The 11,750-nt window shown below is 38.6% G+C and overlaps 1 protein-coding gene across 1 annotated transcript; it reads left to right on the forward strand.

The window, feature by feature from the left end:
* Positions 1-233: 233 nt before the first annotated feature.
* Positions 234-2,451, forward strand: LOC134795224 (neurofilament medium polypeptide-like). The gene is made up of 2 exons (XM_063767056.1): positions 234-1,604; positions 2,431-2,451. The coding sequence occupies exons 1-2, from the start codon at positions 234-236 to the stop codon at positions 2,449-2,451; spliced, it is 1,392 nt and encodes a 463-aa protein (XP_063623126.1).
* The last annotated feature ends 9,299 nt before the right edge of the window (positions 2,452-11,750 follow it).

Below are 11,750 nucleotides of genomic sequence, written 5' to 3' on the forward strand. Positions count from 1 at the left end.
TCGTAGAGCGTTGTCTCTTTCATTCTCGTTGCCTCCAATATTCTCTTTCTAAATACCGATGTGCAAACTTTATGGCCCTTTACTGTATTCATGTTAACATTTTTTAAATCACTTTATTCTGTTAGAAGCATTGAAATTCATTCATCTTTTTTGCTCAGACCTCATACACTATGAATATGTTTACAGCACAAACTACTAAGATGACTACACGTAGGGATGTCCTGGTTGCTAAAATGCAGCAATTACAGAAAGAATTGAAAACAGCCGATGAATTGAACAAAAGACTCCTTCAAGAACAGGAAGAGAGTGCAGAGCAATTTGAGCAAGTTATTAGAACAAACACAACCCTCAAGGCTCAGCTCGCTAACCAGGACGTTGAGTTCGAAGACATGCAGGGTCAGCGGGATGAACTTCAAACTGCCGTTGATCAGTTCAAGAATTGTCAGGAGATACATGAGCAGGCATTACAACGCATCCAGGACTTAGAACAGCAGCTGGAGGAGTCAGAATCAAAACATAGTTGCAAGTATTGTTCCGGCCACTCCGGACAGCCAGATAATAATTTAAGTATTTTTGCTGAAATTAATAGTTTTGATGTAGATTTAGTTGATGATAGCATAGGGTTCTCCCCAATGGTAGAAACAGTAGATTTAAAAAGTTCTGTGCACATTGAAGGCAGTAGTGATATTAAAGTCGCACTGAAAGGATCCAAAAAAATTAAAAAATATTTAAAACTTAGTAGATTCATAAAGAAATCTAAACTTTTGCTAAAACGCCATAATTCAATATTCAAAACAATACAATCCAAATGTAACAGTGTCGCCTTAAGCGATGAACTTCTAAACTGCCAATACCAACTAGACCAGGCAGTAGAAGAATTGAATAATCGCTCCGATGAATTACAAAAATTAGAATTAAAGTTGAAAAACTTAAACAATAGAGACGAACTGTCAAGTAAAGCGTTACAGGAATACATAGCCTTTATGAATAATGTTCTAGAACCGGGGAGAGGCTACACTCTGCGTATGGACTCGCCGCGGCCACCGACCCGCCCCGCCGCGCCGGACTCGCCCGCGCTGCGCTCCGCGCTGGCCGCGCCGGGCTCGCCCGCGCTGCGCGCGCTGTTCGCGTCGCGCGCCGCCCGCGCGCCCGAGCTGCGCGGCGACGCCGCGCCCGCCGCCAGCCTCGGGGACCCGGCGCCCCCGCCGCCATCGTCACCGCCGAGCCTCGTCGAGCAGGTTGCATCGGGGCCGCGCCTCGCTGAGCCGACTCCATCGCTGCCGTGCCGCGTCGAGCCGGCTCCTTCACCGCCGAGCCTAGTCAAGCTGGCTCTATCGCTGCTGACCTATGTCGAGCCTGCGCCGTCCCCGCCTCGCCCTGTCTCGCCAGCGCCATCATCGCCTCGCCTCCCCTCGCCGCCGCGCCGCCCGCGCGCGCCCGGGCGCCGCACCGTGCTGTACTCGGACGAGGTGGGCGCCGGCCTCGGCGTGCTGCTGGCGCAGCGCTTGTCGCAGGGCGTCATCAACGACTGTCACCCGGGGGCCTCTGTCGATCGTCTGATCGAATGTATTTCTGCGGGCGAGTTTGACCACGACTCGACGCTTGTAGTTTTATTAGGGAATAGTGTAGACTGTACTAAGCGAGATATCTTAAAATTATCCGCTACGCTGTCGGCGATTGACCGGGGAGAGGTTGCTAAAATAATTATCTGTGCGCTCCCTTATAGAATGTCGAGCAAGGTCAATAAGAGGGTATTTCATTACAATTCTTTATTGTATAACCTTTCCTTGTACAGTAGTACGATTTCGTATTTTGATACGAATAAATTTATAGAAGATTTTGTTATGCCCCATAAAAGAACCTACCTACCGAGAAGATGTCTAGTAGAGTGTGCTAACCTGTTAGCATATAATATTGAAGACCCCGTCGTGGCTAGCACGGCGTCTAATAGCCTTAAGTCACGTAGTATTATACGCCTTGGTAGCGTAGGGTTTGAAATGGAGCCGCCTGGTGATTTGAATTTAAACTAACCGCTACGACAACGTGTGCACCAGCCGGCTCCGTTCCTATTGATCACTGTGATGCTAGTGTGTTTGGTAAAACCAATTTATTGAACTTAGTTCATCAAAATATCCAAGGATTTACCTGTAAGGAACACGAAATTGATTTGTTTATACAGTACTCGAATATTGACATTCTCTGTATAACTGAGCACTGGCTTAAAGGTCATGAATTTATGTTTAATTTCAATAATCATAGTATAGTAAGTTCATTTTTTAGGAGATCTTGCAATCGCGGCGGGTCATTGATAATGGTAAAACATAATTTAAAAAGTAAGGAGCGTAAAGACATTGTTGACATGTCTGTGGAACGCCTTATAGAACTTTCTTGTGTTGAATTGGAACAATTTATAATTATATGCGTGTACAGGCCCCCATCGGCAGACTATAACTTATTCGAATCAGTCATAGATGAAGTACTTAGTAGTGTTTTTGGAAGTCATAAAAATATAATTGTATGCGGTGATTTCAATATTAATTTGCTAGAAAATTCGCCATTATGTGGAAGGTTACTAAATACTTTCAAATCCTTCAATTTAGTCAATTTATTTTGTGAGCCCACTTGAGTCACAGCAACCAGTGCTACATGTATAGATAACATCTTTAGTAATAATGACGCGATTAGTAAATCTGTTATTAACAACCTAAGTTCTGACCACTGTGGACTAAAAGCTTCTTTCAGCGGGAAAACTGAAGAAATTCCTCAAGACACTTTGTGCAGGCCGATTTCCGAAAGTCGCCTAGGTTTATTCAATCGTAATATTACTAAACAATTATGTTGTCTTTCATGTACCCAGGAAAACCCTGACTGTTTGAGTTCCGAGTTGTTTAATTGTATTAAAAAGGAATTTGATGCCTGTTTCATTCAGAAAAAGGTGCAAGGCAAGGCCAAGACTAAATTTAGCGACTGGGCTACACCGGATATTCACGAGAAAAGACGCCGGCTCTACGACTTATATGATTTAAAGGCAACTGATAAAAGACCGGAATTTCTGGAGTACGTCAAGAATTATTCTAAATCTTTTAAGATGTTGTGTGTCGCCGCTAAAGTCGATTATTTGTCGAAAAAGATCCTAAATTCCAGCGATAAAGTCAAAACTGTATGGCAAGTTATCAGCAATGAAACTGGAAAACGCAAACTGAAGGATCCGCACTACAACCTACGAATTGCTGACACTTTAGTAAGTTCTGACCGTGAAGTGGCAGATCATTTTGAGCGGTTTTTCTCGAATATCCCGGTAGAAACAACAAGATCCCTTAATTCATCGCCAGACGTCGCTGAAGAAATTTTGAAGACAAATGTGGCAGAATGTACAGAAATCTTCAAATTTTCGTATGTCTCTCCGAATATAGTTCTTAAGACTTTTAGGTCTTTAAATTTAAAGAAAACAGAAGATCTTTGGGGCCTGTCTGTCAAAGTATTAGATTCCATTATTGAGTCAATTACACCATACTTAGCTGAGATTTTCAACAGATGCATTGATGCTGGAATTTTTCCAGATATTATGAAACATAGCAAAATTATCCCTCTGTTTAAATCAGGAACAAGAACAGATCCCACGAACTTTAGACCGATTTCAATACTACCGGCATTAAGCAAAGTGTTCGAGAAACTTATTCTAATTCAACTATTGTCACATTTCAACAGAAACAAACTGCTTGATAGCAATCAATTTGGTTTCACCAAAGGTCGATCAACTACTGACGCCGGTGCGGTACTTCTAAAACACATCTTTGATGCCTGGGAAAAAGCTCAAGATGCTGTTGGAATTTTCTGTGATCTGTCAAAGGCATTTGATTGCGTTGATCACGAAAATTTAAAGAGAAAATTAAGCCGCTATGGGATAAAAGCTAGTGCCCTTGACCTGGTCTCATCGTACCTTTCGGATAGAACTCAGCGAGTAGTTATTAATGGAACTCAATCGGCGGGGTCCCCGGTAGCCCTCGGAGTGCCTCAAGGTTCAATTCTTGGTCCCTTCCTGTTTTTGGTATACATTAATGACTTACCAAAAGTTGTGCAAGATAGACATGATATAGTGTTATTTGCAGATGACACTTCCCTTATATTTAAAGTGGACAGAAAGGAAAATAGCTTCGAGAGCATTAATGACGCGCTATCAACCATAGTAAACTGGTTTACGGCAAACAATTTGCTTTTGAACGCCAAGAAAACCAAATGCATCAAGTTTACGCTACCTAACGTCAAGCAGGTAAATAACAGCAAGATTAAAATAAAAGGTGATACGCTGGAATTTGAGGATCGAACTGTTTTCCTGGGAGTCACTCTAGACTCCAAACTGCAATGGCATGCACATATAGGCACTCTAGCCGGAAAACTTAGTTCAGCAGCCTATGCAGTGAGGAGAATCAAACAGCTAACAAACGTAGAGACGGCCAGGCTGGTATACTTTAGTTACTTCCATAGTGTTATGTCTTATGGAATTCTGTTGTGGGGAAAAGCGGCAGATATTCAGACAATATTTGTGCTGCAAAAACGAGCTGTACGTTCCATCTATGGACTGGGCGCTCGAGTATCCCTAAGAGAGAAATTCAAAGAAGTTAACATTCTTACCGTTGCATCTCAATACATACTAGAGAATATTATGTATGTTCGGAAAAACATCCACGAATTCAAGGTTAACAGTGATATCCATAACTATAACACTAGAAACAAACATAAGCTTGCTGTGCCCGCCCACCGCCTCCGTAAGGTTAGTACGTCTTTCGTCGGGAACTGTACACGTTTTTATAACAAAGTCCCCACTGATGTAGTGAATTTACCACTTCACAAATTTAAGTCGCACATTAAGCGCTCCTTGTTAAGTAAGGCGTACTACACTGTAAATGATTTTATAAACGATAGAGATGCCTTTAAGCAGGTAGCTTAATTTCATTAGTATAATAAGAGCTAAATAAATATAGTTTTTTTTTACATTGTGAATTAAATATGCTAGTGTCCAGTAGAATTGACACATGAGACAATGATGTTCTCGCTTGATTAAATTGTTTAATTTAATTTTAGTTTTGGACACTTGGAGACCTTATACATCTCTAAGTATTTATTTATTTATTTTATTTTTATTTTTGATTTTACATACCTATATTTTTAATGTTTCTGACACTTAGAGACCTTTACATCTCTAAGTCAACTTAGGCTAGTAATTATGTGAAGCTATACTGTCTTTTTATGTAACATACGAGCACAAAATGCCGTGTCTTACTGTTACATGTTATTACTATTTTAATATTATTATAGGCCGGAAGCTTGAACATGTCATGCTCGCTTAAAAGTCTTTACTTACGGTGGCGTCGTTGATCGGGTCGCCACTTTCCCGAATGAAGGTTGAGGGAGGCGATGGCTGAGATACGCGTCATACTCGTGAACGGGTGCTGTTTGTGGAGACTGGTCTGTTTAAGCTAACACAAGCTATTATACTTAGTAACTTTATTTTTATTAATTAATTACAGTGAGACGCCTCATTCTGCTCTCGTATGTTTCTTTTCTCTTAATGAATGTATTAATTATACAGGATATTGACTCTTGGAGACCCTATACATCTCTAAGGATAACTTGATAAACTATATAATCTTATAGTTCTGACACCTAGAGACATTTACACCTCTAAATATTATAGATTTTTTTTTGTGTTTTGTATCTGTATTTTTTATGTAATTCGACATTAAGAGACCATATACATCTCTTAGTAATTGTAATACGTTAGATTGAATTGTTAGTTTTATTTTATAAAATTGTTGATGTTATTATTTTTGCTTATATGTAAATTCAATGATGACGTGTAAAAGTGCCCTTGTGGCCTATTTGCTGAATAAATGTTGATGTTTGATGTTTGATGTTTGATGATAGGTGTTCTTAGCATTTCTGGGCACCTTGGTTTACTTACTGTCGTCTTCCCAGCGATACCTGGGTCGACACACCGGACGGCCACCTGTCGGTCGACCCCAGAACACCCTCTTGACAGCCCGATCCTCTCCCATTCTGAGTATGTAACCGAACCAGCAAAGTCTCAAATTCATACACGTATTAACTTCAACTCTCACATCCCATTCGACTCACCAGCGGCACTTTTGCCTCTTATTGCCCCCTTTCAACATTCGCAAAGACACCCGACATGCGCTAATTCGCCATCCACCAATTGTATTGCTACCTTAACAACACAGAATCGAGCGGCCATCTAGAATTCCTTACCTCACCCGCTTCAAAACGTCTTAAGTTATTCTAAATTTAGTACCCACTTAACTCACCTTTTATAGACTCTGCTGTCTTCAGAATAAGGTATACGCTTAGTCAGTTGAATGGATATGTAGATAAGATGTTTTGTGTTAGTAGAAGAGATTTGTATGAGTTCACAGCTCAGCTAGTTAAGCTGCCCATTGATCCGTCCGTCTGTGTGCCGACAATGGGAGTATGGGAGCAATGGCGCCTTCGCTTGTAGTGATAGATGATTTTGAATTGTAATTGGGTGGTGAGAATGTTGGGGTGTTGGACATAATTGGTATAAGGTTTAGTTAAACTCAAGGAAAAAGGTGTTAGGTTTAAGGAAACGTATGTATTGTATTGTATTGTATTGTATTGTAGTCGGGCGATTTCCCGCAACTCGACGACTGGCGCATTTTGCGTGATAGGGGGTGGGCTAGTCCTGCCAGCCCCAGCTACTCGAGGAATCCTATTAGACCTTTGATGTTGAGTAGGACCTCGGGGAGGTCTCTCGGGGATCCGAGATGTTTTGCCCTGTATGGGGCCACTCCGCTGCATTCCAACACCAGGTGAGAGGCTGTTTCTTCTCTCCACGCATCCACGGCATAGGGGACTTTCAATGACACCTGTTATAAAAAGATGTTTGTTAAATAGTCTATGACCTGTTATGACACTGGTTACCAGGAAACGTGCCTATGTGTTTCGGAGATTCCGTAGCAAACTCTCGAATCTGACTCAAGAGCAGACGATTCAACGTATTAGCCACGCCGCCGCCGTTCTGCCGGCTTAAAAGTATTTAGTTTTACTGTATCTAGTTTTGTTCTATGGGACTTGGCTTAACACCTTGGCGCGGACACATAGTCACACCGTTTGACACCTCAATTTGGTATGGAAATTTTAGGACTGTTATAGCATTCTTGTCACCATAAATATATTCATTAGGGGTTATAGTTATATGACACGTAATTCTATGGAAGTCGAATGATATAAAATCAAGAGAAGGAGAAGAAGAATTGAAATAAAATAAAATATACTCGTATGTTTTTGCGAATTCTTCCTATCGAGCTGACTTGAACATAGTCAAGTTATGCTTGAAGAACGCTCTTGCAAATATAATTATAGTTTCCGTGTGATTTTCATAGTATTTGCCTTTGTAAAAACGTGTAACGATACAATATAAAACTATAAGTACAATTTTGCCCCTCTTAAAGGTTTGTAATAGGTAAATGATTGCAGAAACACCTATGTAATACATATCTGTCAGGTCTTGCAGAAGAATGCCGAAGCAATTAATTATTGAATTAATTTAATTAAGCAATTACCTTTTTCTTTATCTTAAAAAAGAGCGTCTGTAAATAACGCGTGCCGACCATTATTTTACCACCCTGTAATTGCTCGCTATCGAAAAATGTTTTAATTGAACCAAACTATTTATAACCGTGCTAATTGATTTAACACAAAAATGTGCAATACATTCCATTTCGTTAAAATTTCTTAAGCAATTCCATAGATTTTATGGCTATCAAAACCTTGGTACAGGTTTGATTAGTGCATACGAACACATCGTGTATAGGTACTACGAACGTTTCCGAGAAAATACGATGGAAAACAATTATGCACAACAGCTGTAGGTATACAATTTTCTTTTATCAGAATTATGCTTTTTTTTCATACTCAAAATATTGGATACACCGAACTTGAATTAAGCTAGGTAATAGTCTAAGATAGCAATTAATTTTTTTTGTTGAAGACTAGGAAGACCTGATTATACCTTTTTATATTTTGATTGGCGTACCACAATTACATATAAAGTCGTGTTTAATCATTCAAACAATTAATCCTATAAAAACTCCACATTGTCAGATAACAATCGTAAAACAGGCACTTTACGCCAAGCTCAAATATATAAACTACTCATTCTCTTTTCACGCTTTAGAACCCACCCACCAATGACAACGTGTGAAAACAATTAAGCCAATTAATACGTAGATATCTATCCCCCAGTAACAGTATGGGTAACCAACCGCAACTAAATGAACATTTATATCAAAATTAGGTGCAAATTGTATAAATTTTCATGCAATTAGTTGCATGCTAGCACGTCCCATTCCGAAATCAGCTTCACGCACTGATGCTCTTCTGTTTATTTTGCCGTTCCCAAATAATAATATCCACTCTTATTCCTAACATTTAAGAGCCATTTTGGAAGTAACAGTTTATTTGCTAAGTACAAAAATAATTTTGTAATAAAACATGCGCTAGAAAAGTTGATCAAAAACATACGGCAGTCAATATCGCTTCTACTCTGTACAAAATAAGGTGGGTTGTAGATTTTTTTCTTTTTATGGGACGGCAAAGTTATCGTGGTAGAAGATTGCACGTCGAGCACGCGCTTAGGTTTTTTATTGTACGTCAACGGCAAAGGTAAGTCTACGATTTTGTACCTTAATCCAGTTTAATAAGGCGAAAAGTGTATAGATATATATGGTGTGATTGTAAGGGTTAACGGGGCATGTAAAGCGTGATGATTGTTGTTGATTGGTCGAACAAAAACTGTTGTTTGTACGATAAATTAAGTTAATTCTTACGTTTTTGTGTGGGGTGTCGCGGTCCGATGCGTCTGCGGTGTTGTTTGATATTTGAGGTAACTAAGTTGATAATTAATGGGGTTTTATATGTCAATTTCTTTGTGAAATATTTTGATCATCCGATCAGGATAAAAATTTAAGTTCCGAATTATATGAGTTAATAACACAAAATCAAAGTAATCAAGATATAAAGTTAGAACAGTTAGAATGATAAAAGATAAAAATACAATATTTTTGAGGAAAACTTTGAAGCATGACTTTATTATAGGTTTATTACAATAATTATATGAGTTGAAACAATTACTTAATCTAAAATGTTTTTGGCAAAAAATAATTTTTTGGTACAAGCTTTTATCGCTGACTGTACTTTTCATACCACAGGCCACTAATACTCATTAAGACAATTTCTATAAACACAATTAGGTTGCCATCGAGACAATTCTAAAAACCCCAAACACAATTAGGTTGTGTTGTTTCATCACAGAGTTCCGAATTTTAGAGCGGCCGATATTTGTCCGTCTTTCATCATGCGCAATGTCATTTCAAAAAATCATTTAATCATGCGAAATAAACCCTATTTGTACACTTTTTTCTTCTGCCAAACTATCACAACTGCGATATATACGTAGGTATATATAATGTATTCCTTATCCCAGTAAAGAAAGTAAGGATTGTACTAAACAAATCATTAGGGCCTAATTTGACAAAGCGCACCAGCACCGTCTGCGCTTGCGTCGCGTCGTGCTTATCACTCTAATTGGTCGGATCACGGTACACGGCCTCTGGCGGACGGATTGGTAATTAAATTACTACGTGCTTGTTCAAAACAATCCGGAATACGGAAACGTACTATTCTATCCACTATACATGTATGACCAGAATAAGGAAGAGTAAAATAACAGTAAGTATTAGGTACGATTTAGGTATGTAGTATAAGTATGGGTTATGTTATTTATGATGCTACCAGCTGTATTAGTGAAAAATATCGACTACCTGTCATTAAATTTTGCCTCCTAAAATCCGATGCATCACACATACAATACTACATTTTTGTTAAAAATTAAATAGGTAAGTATATAACCGTCACTTGCACCATCCCACTAACCTGCGGTTAAGTGGTCAAACCGTCGCTGACCCAGTGTCAAATTATACTGGTAACCATGGTAACTCCAGGTTTAACCGGTTAAACCCGGGTCAGTGGAATGGCGCAAGTGGCGCTAAGTATTAAAGATATTTTCGTTATAAAATATTGATTATTGACGTATAGATATTATCAAAAGCACATCAAATGGAACGCAATCCGACTTGTATAAAACTGTCATTCACGGTTTTAATGGTTTACTCAAATTACCTCACTTTAAAATAAAACTTACCTGTAATGTTAACATGCATGAAACTAAAAGGTTTTATTTTGTATGAAATCCGTTTGGACATGTATGTTATGTACCTATATCGAAACTGAGATAAGGAGGTGTACCTATACAAACTTAATACTTAAGTACTTACCTTTTAAAATAAAATAACTAAACCAGGGTTTTTTTTAGGAGGTGTATACTGTTTGTAACATGTTACGAATTAGATCTAGATTTGTTATAGATATGATCTGAAGTGACGTTTTTGGTTAATAATCAATGCCGCCTTTGTCATAATGTCATAATAGATCATTGTCCATAAAAAATCTAGATCAAATTCATAACCCGTTGCTAATTCGGCGAGCAGCAGCTTGAAGACTGGTAAGTCAACAAAAAATTATATATACCCTATATAATATTAATTGATTATAATACTTGAACAAAAAATATCATTAACAAATTAGTAAGTAAACACCACACATCAATAAAAAAGCCGCAATAATTTATAACATTTCTTTCTAAGCATCATGACTCATAAACTTAAAACAAAGTGACCTAACCGCACATTACCAAAAATCAAACACGGCTACATCAATTTCATTAATCTAAATTAGATATATCCCCGTCACCACTCGGCCCACAGATAACTCACCGAAATAAGTGGCTACAGTAAACATAAAAGCAAAGAAAAAAGCCGACGCACCAAACTCAATTATCTATACGGCTGTATACGACCAATTGTCCAAAACTTCGGAAAGCTAGGCCAATAAAATTAATCCAACATCTGACGCCATTACGTATTGTGAAGCTGTTTAAACCGCTAACAGAGCATTCACTTCACTTGAACTACTGAAAATAAGATCCAGTGTTAAGGATGTCTTTAAAAGACTTAAGTATAATGTCTGCGTATTTGTCTGTTACATCATAGTTCCTAAATTAATAAACCAATTAGAGTGGGCATTTTTTTATACAATATGTAATTCTTATCTATGTTAAGCGAAAATGTGTTTGACTTTTTATTAGGTACTAGTACCTAATACTGTATTTTAACCGATTACCGTGGCGATTGTAATCCTATAAAAGTTGCTAAATTTTGTTTCTGAATTGTTAAATATGCTATGTAGGTTCTATTAAAAAATAAGTAGGTAATCAACAGGAAATAATATATTATCTTGCATGAAGCATCTCGTGCGCTAAGATATTCTTTAGCTTTCTCACCACGGGCCCGACAGGTGCCTTAAAGGTTTGTGCAAGCGAGTGGTCGCTTGCACCAAACCAAGCGATCGTAATAGCAGCCCTGGACCGTATTAATCTCGACGCGTTGATTAGTAAAACTATAAAAGAGGAAGTAACACAGGAATGCGGTTAATGATAAGCTGAAACTCGATTTTATGGGCGTCGTTAAAGTGACCGACAATTGTCTAATTGTTGCGTCGTGGGAAGAATGGGTGAAAGTCTGGTAGCAGAAGCGATTTCAGGATGCTTGTGGATTGGAGCAATTGTGATGAACGCAGCTGATACGGCGAAAAGCATC

This window comes from Cydia splendana, chromosome 11 (genome assembly GCF_910591565.1).
Source record: "Cydia splendana chromosome 11, ilCydSple1.2, whole genome shotgun sequence".
Taxonomy (NCBI): domain Eukaryota; kingdom Metazoa; phylum Arthropoda; class Insecta; order Lepidoptera; family Tortricidae; genus Cydia; species Cydia splendana.